The sequence below is a fragment of the Onychomys torridus genome, chromosome 2, assembly GCF_903995425.1.
Source record: "Onychomys torridus chromosome 2, mOncTor1.1, whole genome shotgun sequence".
NCBI classification, from domain to species: Eukaryota; Metazoa; Chordata; class Mammalia; order Rodentia; family Cricetidae; genus Onychomys; species Onychomys torridus.
The window spans coordinates 26,103,313-26,127,254 of NC_050444.1; the positions used below are offsets into that span (position 1 = coordinate 26,103,313).

General features: G+C 42.7%; 1 protein-coding gene across 1 annotated transcript; it reads left to right on the top strand.

Moving 5' to 3' along the window:
- Positions 1 to 3,180: 3,180 nt before the first annotated feature.
- Impa1 (inositol monophosphatase 1) lies at positions 3,181 to 23,635 on the top strand. Its single transcript, XM_036179727.1, has 9 exons — positions 3,181 to 3,292; positions 5,718 to 5,783; positions 6,251 to 6,384; positions 8,456 to 8,560; positions 10,727 to 10,772; positions 12,801 to 12,909; positions 14,373 to 14,481; positions 20,758 to 20,909; positions 22,291 to 23,635. Exons 2-9 carry the CDS (start codon positions 5,721 to 5,723, stop codon positions 22,404 to 22,406), a joined length of 834 nt encoding a protein of 277 aa, XP_036035620.1. The 5' UTR covers positions 3,181 to 3,292; positions 5,718 to 5,720; the 3' UTR covers positions 22,407 to 23,635.
- The last annotated feature ends 307 nt before the right edge of the window (positions 23,636 to 23,942 follow it).

The following is a 23,942-nucleotide window of genomic DNA, read 5'->3' on the forward strand; positions in this document are numbered from 1 at the left end:
TCCTATTCCCCGGAAAGGTATTATTATCCTCCACTCTGAATTTAATCAGCTTCCCGTTTGCTCCCTACCACTTCTTTACATGTGTCTTTGCCATTTTGTAGGTTCCTTTTGACTCAGATTTTGGCTCTGCCTAAGGTACAAGCTTTTGTATTATACAGGTCTTTGCTTTTGGGTAAAGCAGAGGTTTAGTGTCTCAAGGATATACCTTGTGTAAGCCAGCCTGGCTGTTTTATAGCAATTTCTGTTCTGTTTAATCTCCTTACTCATCTTTAAGCATGAAACCCATTTTGATTTTTTTCTATCATACTAGCACTAAATTTACCATATGCTTTTTCAAACAGATTGTTAAAGCACAAGCTAGGACTCAAATGAAGACCATGCTTCCAAAAGTCATCAATTAGTCTTTGGTCAGGGATGTGCAGTAAGAGTGCTTGTCTGGCATATTTGAAGCCCTGGATTGCAACACTGAAAAAAATAAACACACACACACACACACACACACACACACACACACACACACACCCCTCTACATGCACTTCCTGGGATAGATTTCTGCATCATCAACATTTATAACTGAAATTTTTGATGCATTTTTTTTTAGTACTTAAGACCAGACCAGTCTATATTCTTGTCCAAGACAATGTAGCCATTAAGGAGAAAAACAAAAACAAAACACTCTTAAGGATATATCTTTCTCTATTTGACTATTTTCTTGTTGTTGGAGACAAAATAATTACCCCATAGTCCAATTCCCTTATTTTAAAAAGGTTGAAATAATGATGTCAACCTCATTAGATTGTCCTGGGAATTATACTCGATGAGTCTACTGTGCTTGCTTAGCAGGGCACAGAGTTAGCTATTATTACTGCTTTGTTCACGTTTAAACTGTTGACACTGACAGATACATACTGGTGGTTTGAAATGTCAGATAGCTGTATTTGGAGCCTAAACCTTTAATATTTCCCTGCCAGTGTTCCTGCCTATAGTACTGTAGTACTGGGACCTTCTGTTTCCTGCTGACTTAAGATAGACAAATCTGCTCTTTCTTATGTCACTAAGTCCAGCGTATAAAAAACAGGATTCATAAAAACACCTGATGGTATGAGGACGGGTGGCTATCCTGATCTTAAAAACAATGATTGCCTCCCTGGAGTATTTGACTCCTTTAGACAGGAACACCCATTCAGAGGCTCAATATATAACTGTATTTACATAATACAAACTTAACTAGGTACCTCTTAATGAACATGCATTTGCCAATTGCAAGTCAGGAAACCTTCCTTTCTAGTTGTGTTTTATTATCAAACTTATGACACTGAAAGTGTGTCAGTTTTTAAATCTGTAAAACCCAGAGCTCAACAGAAGCTTCATGTTCTCTCACTCTCCCTCTCTCTGTCTCTGTCTCTGTCTCTCTCTGTGTGTGTGTGTGTGTGTGTGTCTGTGTGTGTTTAAAATCTTTCTATCATCTCCGAGTTTTTCTCTCGTCATGTATGGAGGTCTCTACAAGCATCCGAACCAGCTTTCACACACTCAGTGACAGGGTTTGGACTTTGTGGCACCAGCTCGCAGCACTGACATCATGGAATCAGAACATCAGACACTGTTGTGCACTTCACTTTCAGAAATCATTTGGCAACAGAATGGACTGTTTGTGCTGAAAAACCCGAGTTACCTGACAGCAGTTCTGAAAAAGCAGCGGCAGCTGCTATGAGAAAACAGAACTGGAGTTCCTGCTCATCTGAAGGAGGAAGCCAGCAATAGGTTTAATGTGAAGAAATCCTGCATTCAGTCCCTCATTTATCTTACTTTAAAATGCTTACAATGATTTTAACGGCTTTGCCAAGACAGTGGGACACTCTCATTCATGAAAGGTTTAAAGATGCTATTTCCTCAAAGGCCTAGAGAATTCCATTTGTTCACATATCCATGCCTGTCAGCATACATATAAGATTTTTATTTTAAAATGGTTGACAATGGATAACCCAGAAACAGTTCTTGAAGGCCTTTTTTGAAAAAAAAAAAAAAAAAAAAAAAAAGCCAAGAGTATTTGATAAAGGTATCCAAGTCAGTTTCTTAAGACAGCATTCTTCAGAAGAGCAAAGACAAGTTTTGACTCTTCGTGAGGTTTACAGGTTGGATTCAGCATTCCTGCCACTCATTGCTGAGACATGTTGCACATCATTAACAATTTCTTGTCTTTGGATTAAATCAAGAGAAGCAATGAATTCAAAGCAATTATGCAAGAACATTGTGGTCCTCTTGTGGGTAGGTCATATGGGTAGAGTTTTCCACTTAAAAGTAACATGCCTGCCATCAGACCTGACCTACCATTTCATGTGAAGAAACATTTTTAAAACCATACACTAGTTTCTGTTGCCCATCTGGTTGACCCATGTATGTTCTCTGTATGTGGACTTTGGAGTCAGGCTGCTGTGCTCATGCTGTGTGAGTTTGGGACAAATCCCTTAACTTCTCCAAGCCTCATTTTCATTATCTGTATAATGAAGAGAATCTTCATGAAATTGTTGCAACACTTTTGTATGCTTATCTAAGAACACAACTGATGCCTGGTGTGGTGCCACATGCCTGTAACCGAAGAACTCCAGAAGTGATGACATGAGGATCAAAGACTTGAGAAGCCAACCTAGGCTACATAATGGGACATTGTTAAAAATCCACGGCTGGGAAGGTGGCTCCATGATAAGGTGCTTGTATACTATTTACAAAGCCCTAGGCTTTATCCTTAGAACTGAGGGTTGGGGCGGGTGGGGAGACAACTGCCTGCAGCATGTCAAGCCCTCAACAAACAACAACCGGTATCTAAGTGAACTACTGCAAAGAGAGTTGCTGCTGATAGCCAATTATCAAAATTTAAAATCTCCTTTAGGCTTACCTAATACAAGTTTAGCAACTAAGAGCTGCACAGTGACAGTCACAACTCCAATTTATCTGTGACCAAAGAGCAGGATGGGAACTCAAGGACCAGATGGGAGAAAGGGAAATGGGAAAACATGAAAAAATAAAGACAAAAGTGGAGATTTGCAAAATAAAGAGGGGCTTCTTAGAGAAGAAAGCCAGAATGGAGCAACTTCAACCAGACCAGCCCTTCCAACGCCGAGGACGTACAGGTTGGCAACTCCCTGCTGAGTCCAGACGTGAAGGCGGGGTTTCTAGACGTCGGGTCCCCGCCCGTAGGCCTTAAGGGGTGGGACTTCCTGTCGGAGCACCCCGTTACCTCCGGAAGAGCCGAGCCCTCGACCCCGGCAGTTGAGCCTCGCGGCGCGCTCAGGAGGTAAGTCCGTTCTGTCGCTGCATCCCCGCGCAGCGGTATTCGGTGGCCGAGGCGGGGCTCTGACGAGCTGCAGGCGAGCGGCCCCCATGCTGGGCCGGGGCCCTGGCCGGTCTCTCCTCCCCGCTATGCTTTCCGGAGTACTCCGGAAACAGCCGAGCGGCTTCGCCAGGCCGTCATTGATCTCCGAGGTGCTGTGTCGCAGAACACGCCCGAGTTTGCAGAAACCCTCAGGGTTTCTGCAAGTTCCCTGGGTCCCGAAATATATGGCAAGTTCCCTGGGCCCCGAAATCACAGGGTTAGGGATGGACAGCCCCAGGTCCGGTGATGCCTTGCGTCAGGAGCGGGGACAAGTGACAGGGGAGCGGAGTGGCTGGCTGTACAGAATAGAGACAGTTTAAAGTCTGTATGACTTTGTTCCTAAAGTGAAGGCTGATAGAATATAACCCCCATGAAAGCAAGTCTTGTGGCAAAGAGGTCTTTGAAATAAAAGGGTTTATTGAGCCATTTACTAGCTAGGAAAAGGACCAAGACTTGGGGCACATTTTGTAAACTACCAACAACAAGGGTAAAAAGTACGTCTGAGATTTATAGCTGACAGTATTTTTGGATTTCAACGCACAGGTTTTTTTAGTTCTCCATTAATGCCCCCACCCCTACCCCACAAAAAAGAACAAACCCCAGCAACGGTTACCTAATTGACTTCCCTTATTCCCTCTTGTGGACCCTGTAAATTTCAGGGCACCTCAGAACATTTCATTTATCAGCCCCCTTTCCTCAAGAAATATATTCAGACTGGTTGAAAAGATTGTAGCACGCATACAGATGACTAAAGGCTGTATAGCAACAGCATTTTTTTTTTCTGTAAATGTCTGTTGGTTGATATCTGTTTGGCTGGATAATTCCTTGAAGATATGATGGATAGCTTTTGAAACGGTCTTGGAGAATCGGTAGGTGTTCTGTTCGCGGTTAGTGTTGTCACAGGTGACCTGTGAGAGGCAGGAGCAGTTCCTGGCGAGGGAGCAGACCCAGCCCAGGACAGTTGGGGTGTGAGGGGACGAGAAGAGTGGAATGAGAGCGGAATGAGAGCAAGGAGGATGGAGTGGGAACCGTTCTTGAAGAGCTCCAAGCAGTTTGTTCTATAACTCAGAGAAGTCTTTTACAGTTACTTGAATGCTTGTGTCACAAGGAAAAGGCATTTAGTCACGATGGCATGTGGCTGTAATCCCAGCTAGCATTCTGAAACTGAGCCAGGACGGTCAAGCGGTTGAAGCCCACCTTGTCTCCAGGAAAAGGAAGCAGCAGCCAGTGGACACTTTTCCATCTGCTCCGTGTCCCTGTGCTGATCTTCCTGTGCAGTGAGGCAGAGAGTTCAGATGCTCTTAACGAGGAAGCCCAGCGTCACTTTCTATGGCTTTATAAAAGAGGCCACCTTTCTGAGCATGACCGCTCCCATGCTTCTCTGTGCTAAGAACCCCTGTTAGCGTGTGGTCAGGCCTGTGGCGGGTTTGTAGCGGCCAGCGGAAAGCTGGCAAGTCACACGGTTGTGCTTCCCCCTCCCTGAAGCCTAGGAGGTAAATGGCGCCTTTGCTTTTATAAATATATTTTTAGACCTAGAGTTTTCTTTCCTCAGAATGCTGCAACAGAGAGCAAGGAACTTTCAAATCAGAATTGAGTACACATTCTGTAAAAATCTGCCTGTATAACATTGGGCAAATATTTCTAATCTGTATGCCTTAAATTCTTCACCTTTACAACCTTATTTAAAAAAAAAAAAAAAATCATGTGCAAAGCACTTAGCTTCCCGGAATTCAGTTAACACAGACATCTTTTGGTCCTTTGTCTTTAAACCTGCTTTTATTTCAGCCTTCCTGGGGTTCCTTTCTTGTTCCCCACCTGCTCACATACCTAACCTTTAGACTATTTCTTGATCTCATCTTGACCTACCTAAGCCTCAGTTGGATCCCCACCATCCCCACAAAATGATATAGCATGGCCACTTCCCAAAATGTGATACTGTATGGACACTTTGGGAGACAACTTAATAGAACTTATTTTTGCTTTGATAATTCTTCTATTAAGTTGAGTATAGTGGCACATGTCTGTAATCCTGGCACTTGGGCAGTAGAGGCAGGGGATTAGGAGTTCAAGGTCATCCTTGACTATTTATTGAGTTTGAGACCAGCCTGGACTATGAGACACTGACTCAGAACAGCAGTAGTAACAAACATTTTTCTACTGTAGAGGTGAGATATGTGATGTCTCAAAATGATGTCTGCTGGGCCTCTATCCAGGGCAAAAATGTTGAACTGTAAACCAGCGAAGGGCTGAATCAAAACCAAGTGAGTTTCTCATTGAGACGCTTGTGTCAATGAATGCTCGCCGAGTGTGTAACTGTTTTGTGCTTCCCTGTGTTGGATATGTTCAGAAGATGGCAGACCCCTGGCAGGAGTGTATGGACTATGCGGTCACCCTCGCAAGACGGGCCGGAGAGGTATGTCTGAACTACAGTTTCCTTGCTGGAGTGTGATGTGTGTAGATACTGCAGTACAGCCTTGTTCGGTAAAGCATGTTCTGATTAGTCTAGGTTTTTTGTCTTACTGAACACTTTAAATACGTGGAATTGTGTGTGTGTGTGGCAGCAGGGATGGAACCTGGGACTGTGTGTGTGTTAGGCAGGCACTGGCACTACATGACATCCCCAGCTGGATTCTCCAGTGTGTATTGTTAAGCTTTTGTGATGACAGTCCTGAATCTAAAATAGGATATGAAATTATGTAATATTTTACCTAGAAGGTCATAACACTAAAATGCCTTATTTCATAGACAGTTTTGAAAGAAAAATTGAGAACATTATGCAAGACTGACTGAATGCTTGAAATTATTTTTGTAATGTACCTTTTTGTTTGGTTTAAAATTACTTACACATTTTTTACTTGCTTACCAACAATGTCTTTTTAGATGATCTGCGAAGCTCTGAAAAATGACATGAATGTTATGATTAAAAGTTCTCCAGCTGACTTGGTAACAGTCACCGACCAGAAAGTTGAACAAATGCTTCTCTCTTCTATAAAGGAAAAGTACCCATCTCACAGGTATTTCTTGCACCAGTTTAAAGTGATAAAAGTAAGCTTAGGTTGTAATCTCTGCATGAGACCAGTATTGTTTCTAGGCACAGATTTATAAGTTGACTAAAGCTTGAAAAGGAGCCTGTTTGAGGATATTGAGCCCCTCAGGCCAAGATGATGGGAAGGAAGAAGACACACCTGTGGGTGATGTCGGGGCCATTGGATAGTGTGTGTGGTCTTGACTGATGGCATTGACTGTTTCTGACCAGTCTTTTATGTATTTGTACCTGACTAGTTAAGATTCCAAATCCTCAGAAGGAGCCCCTGGTGCTGAGTTAGGTCGATTGCCTGTACTGTGGTTCTAGGGATGGGGGAAGAGGGGTCTCTGGATTCCTTAGATGGTGGAAGCAGTTGTCTGCTGCTGCAGGCACAGTAGAAAAGCTCAGTTAAACCCCTGCATTGCAGAGTTCCTTCTGTGTGAGAGAAATGGTAGCGTTGGGAAGTTTGAGAGACATTCCTAAAGTCAGGACTCTGCGCAGACACAGAAATGTAGCAGAAACACTGTTGACTGGCAGGCAGATGCCCCTAATTCTGACACTTGGGAGATGGAGTTAAGAGGCATGGGGATGTGTAGCCGGCCAGGGCTACCCAGGAGACCCCGACTCAGGGAACTCCGGGCTTTACACAGGTCAGCGCTGGAGCACTCCGCATGTGCAGGTCCCCGAGTCTGATCCCCAGATCTTTAAGGAGTTAAAAGCCATCCTCTGAAAGCTGTAGGCTGTAGTTCTGCCCCTTCTTCCTGTGGCATTGGCCGATGTCAGCCTCCTTTTAACCACTGAGAAGGAAAAATATTGAAAATTGTGACTGAACATACTTCCTTCTTCCTAGAGAAAGAGGACAAATATTTATTAGGACAGTTCAATGTCAAACAATGAAAAATTCAAAAAAGAATACAGAGAAGAAACTAATGAACTCAGACACCATTTATAAAATCAGCTTAGTAGGTCACAGTTTCACCAGAGCTGGGAAGATGGGAGGAGCCGGGCTGCGTGGCCCCGGCTGCGGTCTCTGAAACTTGCAGTCAGTGGTCCAGAGGTGCAGTCACCAAGGCTCCAGTAGGTCTGGAGGATCCTTTCACATCTGTGGTTGCTGGCAGCTGCAGTTCCCTGTGGGTTGTCTCCTGGCAGCTTCCCCAGTTCTGCACTTTTGTGGCATCCTCTCAGAGCTACATGGAAGCTGGCTTCTCCTGGGATAGGGGGAGGAGAGGCAGTGTGAACAAGACAGAACTACCAGGCCAGTGAGAAGGCCGTGCAACTGTCACTTCTGCTGTGTTCTGTGCACTAGAAGTCAGAGTCACACCCAAAAGAAAATGCTGTGGGCTCTACATCTTGATACGTACTAGAGAATTGTGGCTTTTTATTATTTATTTCAGTTTGTTTGATTTTAAGACAAAGTCACACTCTTGCCCAGCCTCTCCCGGAATTCATGTTTTCACTTGAACCTCCAGAGTGCTGGGATTTTAGGCACTGCAGCCATACCCTCCCTGTGCTCTTACTTTTGAAATCACTGTATTTCCTTAATTTGTCATTTTAAGGAGATCCTGCATTTATGCCAGCATTGCATTTAGAATGTAGGAGTCTGTACTGTTTCACATGCCTTTGTTCTGGAGAAAGTAGAGCTTTGTCATCTTCATCGTGCGCCAGTGTGTGTGTGTGCGTGCCTGCGTGCATGGTGTGTGTGTGTGTGTGTGTGTGTGTGTGTGTGTGTGTGTGTTTTATTTTTAGAAAGAAAATAGGCCAGGTGATGGTGGCGTACCCCTTCAGTCCCAGCACTCAGGAGGCAGAGGCAGGTGGATCTCTGTGAGTTCAAGGCCAGCCTGATTTACAAAGCAAGTTCCAGGACAGCCAGGGCTACACAGAGAAACCCTGTCTTGACCCCCCCCCCCCAAAAAAAAGGGGGAAAAAAACAAGCGAGCGAGCGACAGTAGAGCGTAGTCTAGCTTTGGCTTGTGTTTCATGGTAGACCTGTAGCTAAGGAGAGGAAGCTTAAAGTTCCAACACTAATTTAGAGGTTAGAAGTCTGTGTTTCTTGCTTTCAGTTTCATTGGGGAAGAATCTGTGGCGGCTGGGGAAAAGACGGTCTTCACAGACAACCCCACGTGGATCATTGACCCTATTGACGGCACGACCAACTTTGTACATAGGTATGCCTTTAATTTTAATGGAATCACTGTTGTTGTTAACTGGATGATTCTCTGTGCAAGGAGATACATGCTTTAGGAAGTTGTATAAATTGTTTTTGTTTCTTATTCTAAGAAACTGTATAAAATGTAGCGGTAGATGTACATTTCCTGTGCAGGTGTTTTCTAAGATGAAGAGGAAGTGAAGGAAGGGTACTCTATGGACTTGTGCCTGGTCGCCATTCTTTTTCTTACTGTGGAGACTATATAAACGTGTGAGGGAATGACATGGGTGCTCCAGGTCAGCAAAGGAATTGGTCAGGTCACTGATGGATACTCTGTGTGTACAGCAAGTTCACTCTAAGAGAAAAAAGGGCACTAAAAGGGGTGGGTGTTGGGATCTACAGATCGACTGAGATTTGAACCCTGCAGCTTATTTACTGGCTTTGTGACTTAGCGCAGTTAGTCTTCCTAAGCCTCAGTTTAAAAATTACATAAAACCAGGCTGGAGAGATGGCTCAGTGGTTAAGAGCACGGGCTGCTCTTCCAGAGGACCCAGATTAGATTCCCAGCACACACATGGCCTCTCACAGCTATGTGGAACTTCAGTCCTGTGGAATCCAACACCCTCTGCTGATCTGCACAAACACTGCATGAACATGATATTTAAACACCCATACACATAAAATAGAAATAAAGGTTAAAAATGTTTAGAGTCCAAATGTTCTAGTTTGCTATCTGTTACCTTGATAAAACCATCACCAAAAGCAACTTGAGAGGAACGGGCTTACTTCATCTTAGTCCTTACAGTTCACCATTGAGGGCACCGAGGCACAAGCCATGGAGGATGCTCTCTGGCTTGCTTCCCCTGGCTTGCTCCGCTACCTTTCTTCTGTAGCTCAAGCCTACCTGCCCAGAGATGACACCATTCACAGTGGGCTGGCCTCCCTTACATCAGTTAGTCATTAAGAAAATGCCCCACAGACATTCTCAGAGGCCAGTTTGATGTCGACAATTCCTCAGTTGCAATTTCCTCTTCTCAGATGAGTCTAGGTATGTATCAGGTTGACAGAAGTATGACCCTGGGTATGATAATATCATTCTAGCACTCGGGAGGTAGAGGCATGAGGATCGTGGGTTTGAGACCAGCCTGGGCTACACATTGAATTCCAGGCTAGCATAAACTACCTAGTGATACCTTAGTTTTTAAAAGACCTTGTAAGATGGCCATATTAATAGCACCTGGTTCATAGAATTCCTTCTCTGGGATTCTTGTTGTACACTTTTGTAAGAACTAAGTATAGTGCTTGGTGTGGTAAGGATAAGTTGTAACTGCATGCGCATGCATACATGTGTGTATGCTGCATAGACAGTTACTGAAGTCTATAAAGCTATAAGGCATAGACTCCACATATGACAAGGCACTGTGCCTTTTAAATATGGAAGCTACTTGAGAGACATTGAATAAAACAAAAGATTGTAATGTGTTTTTATTAAAATAAAAATTCCATGTTAAATACTGATTTTCATCAGTATTTAAGCTTATTTCAGTTATGTTTGAACCTATTTTACCTAATTTTTAAAAAATTCTGATTCTCTTATGTGTGAGAATATAAAATATCTGTGTGCAAACTAAAAACCATAAAAATCACTGGCTAACTGTGTTTATTTTTCTAACACTCAGCTCCGAGTTCCATGTCAGAACAGGAACAGATAATTTTTTTCTCTCTGGTTCACTGCTTGTGAGGAAACTAAAAGGAATGTTTCCTTCTAACTGTGACCAGTGTTGAGGAACTTTGAAGTTGTATTTTGAAAAACAAGCCTCTACATAGCTACTTTCTTTCCAGTATTTGACATAAGGAGCTGTGGGCTGGATGGTGTGCAGTACAATTGTCTTCCCACTCCATCGCCTGGTAGAGGATCCATTTCTGGAAGTGACGTTGTTGCCAGTTCCTTATGACCCTTTCGGTCATGTTAATGTCTGTAGAAGCATCATGTGTGTGTGTGTGTGTGTGTGTGTGTGTGTGTGTGTGTGTGTGTGTGTTGCTTCTTTCTCCTATTTATATGCATAATTCATGATATATTCCATCTTCAGGGTCATGAGAATTAATTTGAAATAATCTTATAAGTACTTGTTGAAATTAAATTCTGTCTTGGTTAGTTTGTTTATGTTTTTTTTTTTTTTTTAAGGTTTCCTTTTGTAGCTGTTTCTATTGGCTTCGTTGTAAATAAACAGGTATGTCTTAAACGTATGGTTCATAAAATATCTTGCTTCCCTTTTCTGAGAAAAAGTAAGTCTTTCTGGTGTTCAGTTTGTGCCACCACATCACTATAAACATAAGCTACAAGACTGGGGACATCTTCACATGCATTTCCAGTGGATAAGGTTGTTTCCTGAGAAGACATAGTTGGAAAGAGAAAGTGAACACAAGTAAAGGAAACACAAACCACTATCATACTTTTGACACACGTAGCTACGACAGGAGTTAATGTGACTTTAAAATGTCTCAGAGATGAGGTGGGACATTTCTAAGCATGTCTTCATGATGTTAGTGTAGGGAGACATTGAAAGGCAGTGAGGTGTCGGGGGCTCAAGGATGGCTGGAATTAGGGTGTGTTTAGGAATGTACATAATTGAATTCTTACATGGGAAATCCAGTAGAGTGAAATCTGTTGGCTGCTTGGTCCCTTTTTTGTTCATTCCCTGCTGTTTGGCTGCTGTCTTCCAGGAGCTCGTGTACTGCATTTCATCAATATGAACAAAAATGTATTTCAGAAATAAAAACCCAAGGCTAAGTGGTAGAGTGCTTGCCTAGCGTATATAAACCTCTCAGGTGAATCATTAGCAGCATGCATGCACGGCATGCGTGTACACACACACACACACACACACACACACACACACACACACACACTAAAAACATGTTAGTACAAAGCTTTTGGTTACTGGCTGCATTGGTCACGTAGCACGCCAGGTGGTCCTAAATAAGCCTTTAGCATAAATTCAGCCTCAGCAGAAAGTGGCCTCTTCTTTTGAATCCTTAGTTTGTTACAGTCGGGTGTGCTATCAGGGAAAGGGAACATGTAGAGGAAGGCATATAAGGATATAAACAGTTCTGTCCATAGTGCAATGGGGGGACTGTTCATAACATAGGGCATCTTAGAAGTTGGCTATGTTAGTTGCCACTTAGAAAATTAGAAATTTGCCAGCTTTAAAAAAAAAGAAGAAGAGGAAGAAGAAAAGGAGTTTTATCAGAAAGAACAGTTTGGCAAAGTTGATATTATTTTGACCTCTTTGAAAGAGGTTTCCGCAAGACAGCTAAAAAGCGTAGACTCCTGTGATGGGATTTATGGGAGGCAGAATTATTCTTGGTAGTTGAATGTGTGGATTTGAAGGCACCATGAGAATCTGAAGTGCTAGCAGGGAAATGGATGCCATGCAAGACGGGTAGAAAGCCTGAGGTGTCTACTTTTAAAGGACACCTCAGGGAAACATGGAGCTTTTGGATGAGTATTAAAGAGCTCTGAGGATGGCAGCCTGTCTGTCTTCAGCACTTGGGGTCAGCAGAGACTTTTTACAGTTACAGTAGCCTGACTGGGCAGTGCAGAACTCAGACTGCAGGGTCTTAGCAGATCAGGAAGTACAAAATGTGACTTTTCGTCCTTTGATAGTGAAGGGGCTGCTTTAATAGAACCCAGGAGACTGGGTGAATAATATAAATACATCGGCACACAGTGGAGGCTGGGGTTTAAGGTTAGTGGCCCGTGAAACCATTCTCTTCCGAGGCTGTGCGTCTTAGGCTGCTGGAGAGGAAGAAGGCTGAATCCTTACACGATAGAAGGCAGGTGCCTCTTAAAAGCGACACCTCCCAGAACCTTTCTGTTAGCTATTAAATTCAGCATGAAGGTGTAGGGGGCAAGAACTCAAATGAGCAACAAGGATGTGAAAAGATACCAGAAGAGGAGGATCCGTGGATTGAGTTTGTCAGAGGAGGGATGAGCAAGGATCCTGATGCAGGCAGACACAGTGTTCATTGTAGAAAATAACAAAAAGCTGCCTCCATCCAAGGCTAGGAGAGAGGGACAGTGTGTTTTCCTCGTCTGGACTTGAGTGGGAGGGGAGCTAAGGATTAAGGTCTGATGACTTGCTGTGTTTGGGCTGCAGTCGAGCATTTGTTCATTTTATTAATATACTAGATGTTCTTGTTACTTTAATTAATTGAAAAAACTCAAATTTGCTAAAAGAGCCTGCTTTCCTATGCAGATGGAGTTTGGAGTTGTGTATAGCTGTGTGGAAGATAAGATGTATACTGGCAGGAAAGGAAAAGGTGCCTTTTGTAATGGGCAGAAGCTTCGGGTCTCACAACAGGAAGGTAGGTGTGTCTTCCGGCGCTTGGTACCCTTGGCCAAGTGTGCTTGAATTTACGTGTGTGTATGTTAACCTCTGGACGTAGGAGTATTAGCTGACCCAAGATTGTATTATTTCCTCTCCTGACCTCAGTTTTTAGTGTGATAAAACATGGAAAAGCAAATATCATCGAGCAAGTGCACGCAGTGTTAGGTGACGTCAAAGGAAAGACGTTGATGTCCGTCAGGTTCCTGTTCTGGGGCGCGTGACTTAGCGCTTCAGCCACACCATCTCAGTCTCCTGGAATTCCTGCAGTTGACTGGATGCCCCTCAGCCCGTTATTGGCCAATAAGTCATAAATAATGCAGTGAAAGCAGAGATCAGTTGGACATGGGGGCATATTCCTGGAATCCCAACCCTCAGTAGGTAGAGGCAGGAGGATCAGGAGTTTGAGGCCAGCCTGGGCAAAGCAAGTTCTAGGGCAACCTATGCTTTGTACAAACCTTTACCAGAGGAAAAAAAAAAATCTATACCTCTTCCCAATAAGCAAAACCACCTGAGAATCCCTAAGAATGATACCCAGTAGTTTCTCAGTCTATGTGAGGGTCAAGTCCTTCATATAAAATAATGTAGTTGCACATACCCTTGTTTTCTTTGTCTCTAGTTGAGTTACAGCTAATACAGTATTGATGCTGTATAAATGGTTGTTATACTCTATGGCCTAGGGAGATAATGTGGGAAAAGTTTCTATATTCAGTAGATACAGGGGTGTGTGTGTGTGTGTGTGTGTGTGTGTGTGTGTGTGTGTACATACATACATACTCATTGAGGTAGACATTGGTGTTTGAACTGTTTCAATATGACAGATGATTGGCATTTCAAGTCACCTATCTTTCATAAAGTCAGCCCTACGTTTTCTGGTTTGCATCTCCAGGATCCTTTCCGTTTAGTAAGTGCTTTAAACTTGCAGACAGCTTGGATTTTGGAATCTTTGCACATTTTCATAAGTTTCATAACTAACCAGCCTACCTACTTTCCTTCCTTCCTTCTTTTCTGATTTTGTTGTGTTTGGTTTTGAATCAGGGTCTCACTGTAGCTCTTGCCTGGAACTGGCTGTGTAGACCAGCTTGGCCTTCAACTGAGAGATCCGCCTGCTTCTGTCTTCTGGTGCTTGAGTTAAAAATGTGCACCACTATACCCAGCCATAAACTTTCTCTTAAACACTTAAGTTGAGGACATATTTTAAGTTCATTTCCTTTTGTTGTTGTTGTTTTTTAAATGATTTATTTTTATTTTTTCAATTACAGAGTTGTGTCGAGCACCATACCTAATTTATAAGTTTTTTAATATTTGAAGCTTGGAAAAAAGTTTGATAAAACTAGGAAAAAGAATTTAAATATCCCATTTTATTCTGAATTGTGTCAGATTTGATCTAGGGTTTTGGTTATTGACATGTTGTAGCTTATTTGAAATAACTTCCCTTTTCAGATATTAGCAAATCACTCTTGGTGACTGAGTTTGGCTCGTCCAGAAAGCCAGAGACTTTACGGACCGTTCTCTCCAACATGGAAAAGCTTTGCTCCATTCCCATCCATGGGTAAGCCTTCTCACTCCCACCAAACTTGCAGCTAATTTCACTTTTTAAAGGAATTTTTATTTTTCTGTGTGTGCATGCGTGTGTGCGGGTGTGTGTGTGTGTGTGTGTGTTGTGCGCAAGTGTGCTTGAGCATGTGTCAATGTCTGTTGTGCTTGTGTGGAGACTAGAGTTGACCTTAGATATCTTCTTCGTAGTTGTAGATGAGTTTTGTTTTTGACTTTTACAACACGGTTTTGATGTGTATCTTAGGCAGGCCTCGAGTTCACAGGCCTGCTGCCCTGGCCTCCCCAGTGCCTCAGTCTCCTCGCCGCTGGGCTGGGAGGTGTGTGCCATGACATCTAGCCTTGTCCCTCTGTTTTTGTCTCCGTTTAAGTGTACCTCTTGCATAAAACATAGAATGGAGTTTGAATTTATAAGTCAGTTTGTGACTGTTTTTGATAGACACAGCTATTAATTAATGTATTGTGTTGTGATAGCTGTTTGCATTATTTGTAGTTACTATGTTTATGAATTCTTTGCTTTGTTTTAAAATTTTTGTATTTATAAATGCTTACATTTTTAGCTGATTTTTTTTGTATTAAATCTTTCTAATGTTCTTAATGTTGCTTTGTTTTGTGTTTGAGATAGGATGTCACTGTGTAGCACAGGCTAGCCTGGGATTTGTCATCCTCCTGCCTCAGCCTCTAGTGCTAGGGTTGGTTTTATGTTTTACACTCATGTCCAACTTCAGAGACATTCAGTATTAATGAGTTTTATAAGTGAATAAACCAATAGTGAATATTGCTGGGAACGATGACGTTATTGATACTGTTGCCTACTTAGGAGGCTGAAGCAGTAGGATTGCTTGATTCTAGAAGTCAGGGTTTCCAGTGGAAAACAGCGAGACCCTAGCCCAAAAATGTTTGTTTCTTTGTTTTTCAAGCAAGTACTTATCCTAGACATTTTAGGAAAAGCTAGTGATTTGATGTCCTTACACTTTATACAGGTATTTATTACACAAGTAGCATTTTTCTGTCCTTTATTATAGTTGTTTGCGTAAAAATAATCATTATAAAAACCACTGAAGCAAGGCATGGGAGAGCATGCCTGTAATGGGAGAGCATGCCTGTAATGGGAGAGCATGCCAGTAACCTTGGCATCTCGGAAGCTGAGATAAGAGGACTGTAGAGAATGGTTCAAGGACAGCCTGAGCTATATAAGAAGAGACTGTGTCAAATGAACAAGAAGCCATTGAGAAGCCAGGCTCTGTAACACTTGTCTGTCATCCCAGGCACTGAGCAAGCTGAGGCAAGGAGGCTGGGCTGCATAGTGAAAGCTCATTTCAAAGAATGAAAAACAGCTATTGAATAATGAGGATTTTAGGATTTTCTCTTATTGCTGATTGTCAATACTCTTATTCTCCTGAAGTATCATTGGGGATAGACTCTGAGAACTCAAGGACCATCGAGTAACCCAGCCTTGTTTTATAGCTGAGTTCAGAGGTTCAGACACAGAAGATCACATAGGTAGATGGAGATATGACCACAGCCCTGGCTTCTAGATCATTCTTTCTTCAACATGTAACTTCTCTTTCTTTTAGGAGTTAAGATGTTCCAAGTACATTTTGACCATGCTACAAACTATGATTTGGGACTGTAAATCTGGTCTGTGTAGTAATGTGTAAGGTAAATGAGCAGCTTTGTCCCCAGCTATGGAACCTTCCGAACATGAAACTTTAAAGGCCTAAGGCATAATGTCCTAAGGCAAGAAGCTTGTGCCACAGTTGGCCGTTTGAAAGTGGGCACTTTAACGGTGAGCAGTGAGGCGGCTGTACAGCAGCCTCAGGTGGTTTATCGGTAGCTTGTTGTTGGCTGTTGGCTGAAATAAAAAAGTACCTTTTAGGTTTTGATTTGGGGTTTTTGGATTTTGTTTTTAGTAATTGAACCAGGAAGATGTTAGCGAAGCTAAGTTCTGATGTCTCACTCCTCTCTGGGCTCTGTTGTGTGTTTTCAGTGCCATTTCAGAATTGCTCGTACAAAACGGTGAGATCCAAAAGTCATTATTTGTCTGACTGATGGGAACAGGTAAACCAGCCAGCCAGGCCCTGAGGAGGTCACGACAGGCATGAGATAAAGAGATAACGTAAATTATGATGAATCACTTGCTCAGTTTGAGGGCATTAATGCTGATGATGTGTCCAGCGTTTGGAGATTGTGACATGACATTGTCATCTTCAGGGTTCACACTTGAGTACTGCACAATCAAGTTACAAACGAGAATCGTATGTAGTCTCATGGTGTTTCCTGTTCAATCTACAGTTTTGTGTAAATTCAAATCGGACAGGCCCAGCAAAGAGCAGTTTTATAATAAACATGGTACTTTTTCCTAATATATCATTTGTCATCATTGGATTTGTAGGTTAAGATAAGTTGTCCCCACTTTCATGACAAAAACTGCAAAAATTTGAAGAAATTGTGAAGTAGCTGAGCATGAGAGCAGACCCAGATCTTTTGATGTGGTGCTAGTTCTCTTCCCTCATAGGCACACTCAGTCTCTAGAAGGAGCGGATGAAGATCCAGTTCGGAGCCCAGTGCAGAATCTGGGTCACGGTGTCACTGCCAGCAGAGTCATGTCTTGGGTGATCCTTAGGCACTTGTTCCTAGAAGAACAAGCTCTTGCTGACTGCTGAACCCCTGCCCATGAGCCCTCGATGTCCACCAGAGGCCAGCAGAGTTCCCCTGGTGGGGATGATTGTGCACCCTTGGCTTAGGCGCCTCTGAGTGGTAGGGCACATGAATTTACTTGGGAGCAGTCCTGGTCATTCTTTGCAGAACTTGAGCTCTGAACTACTGTGTCCCTGTCTCTCTTAACAAGTAGGGAAGCAGCCTGTCCTGGGTTTTGGTTTCAGCTTGTTTCCTTTCAGGCGGAGTCCTACTGTGTAGACCAAGGTGGTATCAGATGTAGAGTGCTCCTGCCTGAGCCTCCCGAGTTCTGGGATTCTGGGCATCTCCATCGTGCTCAGCTCACCTTTCTTTATAAGCTAAAACTTGTTACTTGGAATTGGATTCACTCTTCTTGCTAGTTCTTCATTAAACTCGATATGAAACGAAAGTGTAAGTTGTAAACATACTCCAAATCAAAGGTGTTTATTCGAGGGAGGTGCAGTAAGAAACTGCCAACATGACTGCTCCATTGTATGGTTAAGGTTTTTATTGTAGGTATGAGAGGAAAAAGAGCCAGGGCATCTGGAGCAGTCAAGAACAGAAAACGAAGTAGACTGAGCATTGCCAGGGCTGGGGAGCAGCGAGCAAACCAAGATAGAGAGTGAGCAAACAGAGAGCACAGTGAGAATAGTTATAAGGATGCCGAGGGTGGTGTGGGGGGCAAGAGACTAGCATGGGGCCTTTGAAATGTGCAATTAGTCCTTGTGAGTCCAGGGACTGAGGGAGCCTGGAAGCTGGCATGAGCTTTGATACGTAGCCACTGTGTATGTCAGTGGAGGTGTATGCCCCTTCTGCCAGAGGTAAGGAAAATGACTCCTTTTGGCAGATGGGAGCTGGTTTTACAAGCTCCTGAGGGATGTTGGCTTTTGTCTAACCGCCAGAAGTCCTACAGTTCAGGGAGAGCTGGGCATAGACCCAAGTGTTGGATGAGTCAGTGGGTTCATTCTTTGTGGGGGATGTAGCATGAACTGTTAGAAGGTCTTATTAATAAAATCAAACCTGAGGCCAGTTATTGGGATGAATGCTGGAAGATCAGAGAAGCAGAACAAGCCACAGCTTCTTCATCTCGCCAGTTCCTGAGCTGATCCTGTTTCCTCAGACTGAAAGCCTCTGAGTCCTCATCCAGAATGAATCTCAGCTGAACTGTGCTGTTCAAAGCCTAAAAGCTTAACTACCCAAATGCTGCTAGTTTCTGGTCTCCACGCCTTATATATCTTTCTGTTTTTGCCATCACTTCCTGGGATTAAAGGCTCACTTCCTGGGATTAAAGGCGTGTGTCACCACGCCTGGCTCTTTCCAATGTGGCCTTGAACTCACAGAGATCGAGAGGGATCTCTGCCTCTGGAATGCTAGGATTAAAGGCGTGTGCTACCACTGCCTGTCCTCCATGTTTAATATTGTGGCTGTTTTGTCTCTGACCCTGGGTAAGTTTATTAGGGTGCACAGTATTTCGGGGAACACAATACCACCACGGGGGAAGTGGAGTACCCTTTGGATCTGACAGGTGTCGGTTTATTCCTATCCTTTTTAAAAATTGGCTTTGTGAAAGATAATAGGTTTTGTTTTTAAGATAAAGAAAAAAAAACCCATAATTCATCAATTCTCAATTAATTTTGAAGAAATAAAAACTTTGAGAGAGTGAATCTCTGCCTTATTTCCAGAGGTTGAAATATTAGTTACCAAAGGAGTTCAAAGTAGATATGGTAGAACCCCCCTGTAACCTCAGGAGGCTGAAGTAGGGATGTGGCAAGTTCCAGACCAGCCAGGAGCATTTAGTGAAGCCCTGTCTCAAAAACAACAGTAACAACACCCCCCCCCAAAAAAAAACCCCAACCCAAAACAAATAAATAAAAATTAAAAGGGAAATTTGGTTAAAACTTTGAAGTAACTTGCAGACGTCATGTTCCCTTGCTCCCTGGCTTCTTTTTGTTATGGTTGTTGCTGTGTGTTTTCGAGATCGTCCCATGGTCCCATCTGCCCAGGCTGGCCTCAAACTCATGATGGTCCTCCTGGCTAGCCTCAGCCTCCTTCTACCTACACTCTAGAGCACTGGCTCCCAGTATTGAGACCCTTTAATAAGTTCCTTGTGTTGTTTTCTCTTTGCTCCAAAAGCCATGTACGGCTGTAACAGGCTTTATTGTGTTGCTACTTCATAACTATAATTTTGCTACTGTTATAAATTGTAGTATAAATATTTTTGGAGATTTACAAAGGAGTTGCAGCCCTCATGTTGAGAAGGGCTGCTCTGACGTGTTTGTTTCTTAGTGAGAGAGATACTCGTTAGCATAAGCACTTCAAACACAAGGGCTCATGTTTCTGCACGTGGTCATGCAGGTCACAGGAGAGCTTTCAGCGGTCAGTTCTCCCTCCACTGTGAGCTGTAAAGTGGGACTCAGGTCATCAGACTTGGTGACAGTTAACTTGACTTGCTAAGCCATCTTGGCAGCCATCTTTGTTTTTGAGGGTCACACTTTGCAGCCCCAGCTGGCCTTGGACTTACTATACAAAGACCAATACTCGACCACCAGTTTTACTATTTATACGTGATTTTTCCTGAATTCACGAGCCTCCTGCCTTGGCCTCCCAAGTGCTGAGATGAAGGTGTGTACTAGTGTGTACAGCTTGATTCTCATTGCTCATCCTTTTCCTTTAAAGTAGTTTCATAGTCTTTAATTTATTATGCACTTGATATTTTTTGAGCATTTTTAAGCTCCATTATTTGTAGAAAACAATGACATTTTGAAAAGTGAAGACTGGATGTTCATGCAGAACCCAGGTATCCTGTTGTGGGTTCAAGCACAAGCATGATGTTTTCCAGTTGGCAGTGAGCAGTAGCATGGTGTTTTGCACAGCCTGCAGACGAATTGCACTGTGGTGCTGGGGTCTAGACATGGGAATGTACACAAGTGTCATTGTTCTTCACTGTTTGTCTAGACAAAATGACACAGTGTACTCCAAGCTGGCCTTGAACTCACTGTCCTGCTTCAGTCTCTCAAGTACTGTGATTATGTGTATGCTGTCACACCTGGCTCTCTCTGCTGTTTTTTGTTTTGTTTTGTTATCCTTAAAGTCTTTGTTATCTGTCATGTTTGTCTTATTAAATGGTTGCTTTGTGATAAATTCGTGATTTACATAGTACATAGTGACAAGATTATTTTAAGAGATTTCTTTCTGTGTATGTGTATGAATGTTTGCTTGCATACATGTGTGTGCACCACATACATGAGTGACTGCAGAAGCCAGAAGAGGGCGTCAGATCCTCTGGCACAGCAGTTCCAGGTGGTTGTAAGCCACCATGTGAGTCCTGGGAACTGAACTCAGGTCCTTGCAAGAGCAGCAAGTGCTCTTAACCACTAAGCACTCGCCCCAGCTCTCATACGTAAATTTTATATACTGTAAGTGTATAGAGCACATCGTTATATAAAGTTTTAGAGAATACTTTTGTCCACAATTATTCTCTAGACTGAGGCAAGCAATCTCAGTTGGCATTGAAAGTGACCTTAAAGAGGAATACCTTTTTTGAGAGGGTTTTTTTTTTTTTTTTTTCCCTCTCCAATCTTATTTTTCATGGTAGAATCCGGAGTGTCGGAACAGCTGCTGTTAACATGTGCCTTGTGGCAACTGGAGGCGCAGATGCATATTATGAGATGGGGATTCACTGCTGGGACATGGCAGGAGCTGGCATCATCGTCACCGAAGCAGGCGGAGTGCTGATGGATGTGACAGGTGAAGTCATGGCACCCCCAGCGTGTTTCCTTCACATCTGTTAGGCGTTTCCTCTCAGTGTGGGCTCTAGAAACACACACACACACACACACACACACACACACACACACACACACAGAGTTGATAACATGTCCTAATAGAAAAATAATAGGAGATAGAGACAAAGATGGTGCTAATGGTAATACATAATGAGAAATGATTGAGACTCTTCAAGTGGGAATATCAGGAGCTCCAGAGTGGCTTCAGGAAGGTCTGCTCTTCTCTGAGGCTTATACCATGTACTTTGAACAGGCCATAGTGAGAGTGGACAATGGAGTTTGTCCACCACCTCTTTTGCTCTGGCCAAGGTCAGTTAAATATTAACTCTGAGCAGAAGGTGAAATTGGAGAAAATGAGCCTGCGTTCCAAGAGTTTACCAGTAACCAAGGAAGTATGGCACAGTGGAACAGGAAGGGGGAAGAAAGCCATGTAAAAGACATCAGAGTGAGTACCTGTCCACAGCTGCTCAGACAGTGAAGAAGTAGAGTGTGCCTGTCCACAGCTGCCCACACAGTGAAGAAGTGGAGAGTGCCTGTCCACAGCCTCTCAGACAGTGAAGAAGTGGAGAGTGCCTGTCCACAGCCTCTCAGACAGTGAAGAAGTGGAGAGTGCCTGTCCACAGCTGCTCACACAGTGAAGAAGTGGAGGAGTGTGCCTGTCCACAGCTGCCCACACAGTGAAGAAGTGGAGGAGTGTGCCTGTCCACAGCTGCCCACACAGTGAAGAAGTGGAGGAGTGTGCCTGTCCACAGCTGCCCACACAGTGAAGAAGTGGAGGAGTGTGCCTGTCCACAGCCTCTCAGACAGTGAAGAAGTGGAGAGTGCCTGTCCACAGCTGCTCACACAGTGAAGAAGTGGAGGAGTGTGCCTGTCCACAGCTGCTCACACAGTGAAGAAGTGGAGGAGTGTGCCTGTCCACAGCTGCCCACACAGTGAAGAAGTGGAGGAGAGTGCCTGTCCACAGCTGCTCACACAGTGAAGAAGTGGAGGAGTGTGCCTGTCCACAGCTGCCCACACAGTGAAGAAATGGAGGAGTGTGCCTGTCCACAGCTGCCCACACAGTGAAGAAGTGGAGGAGTGCCCACAAGGAGCAGAAAGAGAGGGTGGCATTTAAATTTGAGGTTCCTCATATTAGTACTTACTTACTCAGAAAGGATCCCGAGAAACTTACATCCTCTCAAGGCTGAAATGCTGTCATTGGGTGATGGATTTTTTTTTTTTTTTTTTTAAGAAAACTGAATATATTAAAATGTTAGCATGGCCGTAAGAAATAGCATGTATTTGCTTGTCTCCTGGTTGTCTTTCTACAGGGTATAACTTTTCTATATTTGATTTGATTTCAGGTGGACCATTTGATTTGATGTCTCGGAGAATAATTGCAGCAAATAATAAAGCATTAGCCGAAAGGATAGCCAAAGAAATTGAGATAATACCTTTACAAAGAGATGACGAAAGTTAGTTGGCACAGAGCAGTGTCAGCTCCATCGTACTTGCTGATCCTGGGATGTTTGAGGTGTATGATGTCACTGATTTAAATCTGACTTTGAGGTCCTGATTTTAAAATGGGAACATTTTTTAAAAATGACATATGTAAAATTAGATGGAATATTTGATTGCTGAAAGAAAATTTCCATGTAAGAATATCTTGGGGAAAATATACAGGAAGTATAATTAATGAACTAGCCATGGCATAGGCACCAGTCCACGTCATCACCTTGAATTTTAATGTACTATTTATATGCACAGTTCTCAATCAGAAAGTTTTCCTTTTGTAAAAGTTTTTCTCTTTGTTCCAAAAGCCATATTTAAGTTTGTAAGACTATACCAGGCAGGTGCTCTCCTTGCAGAGAGCCTTTTTGTTTTATTAATCACTGTCATTCAGCATCTGTCAAACAGTAGGCACTGTAAGATCACCTTACAGTAAATACCGGAAGCCACAGTTCCTGCTTCTAATGGGTCCTGCGTAAGATGACTATTCTATGTCTTTGCTTCCTGCTTGAAGTTACAGTTATGTCACTGTCCTTTTTATATTTCATATTGTCATGCCATTTCATAGGACTATACTGCCAGAGACGATTGCTTATTGTGGTCATTTCTGCAGTTGGTAGACTGCTGTATGTTGAAGGCTCCATCTAAACCCCTGTGCTAGAGAGAAATTGTCACAGTATCTGGTGTAGTTAGTTATAGTGAAACGTTTTACTAAATGTAGTATTCACAATCAGATACTTAAACTGGTTTTGGCTGTGCTGACAGATGTATTGTGGAATTAATGATGAATGAAATATTTGATTTCTTTCCAAACTCCTTGCTTAATTTCATCACTGCTATCTGTATATTCTATAAGGATCTTGGGCCTCTCAAACTCAAGAAGAAAATTTAATGGTTCCTATTCCTTTTTAAAGGGTTAATTTATTGTCTAGCCTTGGTCCTTGGCATATGAACAGATATTTTGTTCTTAGTATGTTTGAACCTTGTATTTGATAAAATGAAGTGTTCTTGTAAGTTCCAAGGCAGGTATTATTTTATTGTTGGGTGATTTAATATATTAAATCTCTATGATACTCTGATTTGGTCACTGTAATTAATATATTTCTGCTGTTAACTACATGATTTAAAACATCACATATCATGTAAATTCTATTACAAGACAGGTTGTTTTTGCAATTAAATTTATTTTAATTAAGACTATTATGAATAACATTTTATTTTATTGTATTTACTTATGTATCCCCAGACTGGCTTCACAATTGTTATGTAGCTGAGGATGAACTTGAACTTCAGATGGTCCTGCCTTTCTCTCTTTTAAGTTCTGAGATGCATAGAAGGTGGTAGTGCGTTATCACCTCCAGTTAGCACCCCCAGCCCGTGAATAACATTTAAATTAAAAGTGTAATTAATGATATAATATCAAAGCTTATAGTCTCAGCTCTTTTTGGGCATTTTGAGTTGAGTTACAAATACTTGAAACTAATATATATGATTGGTTATGTATTTT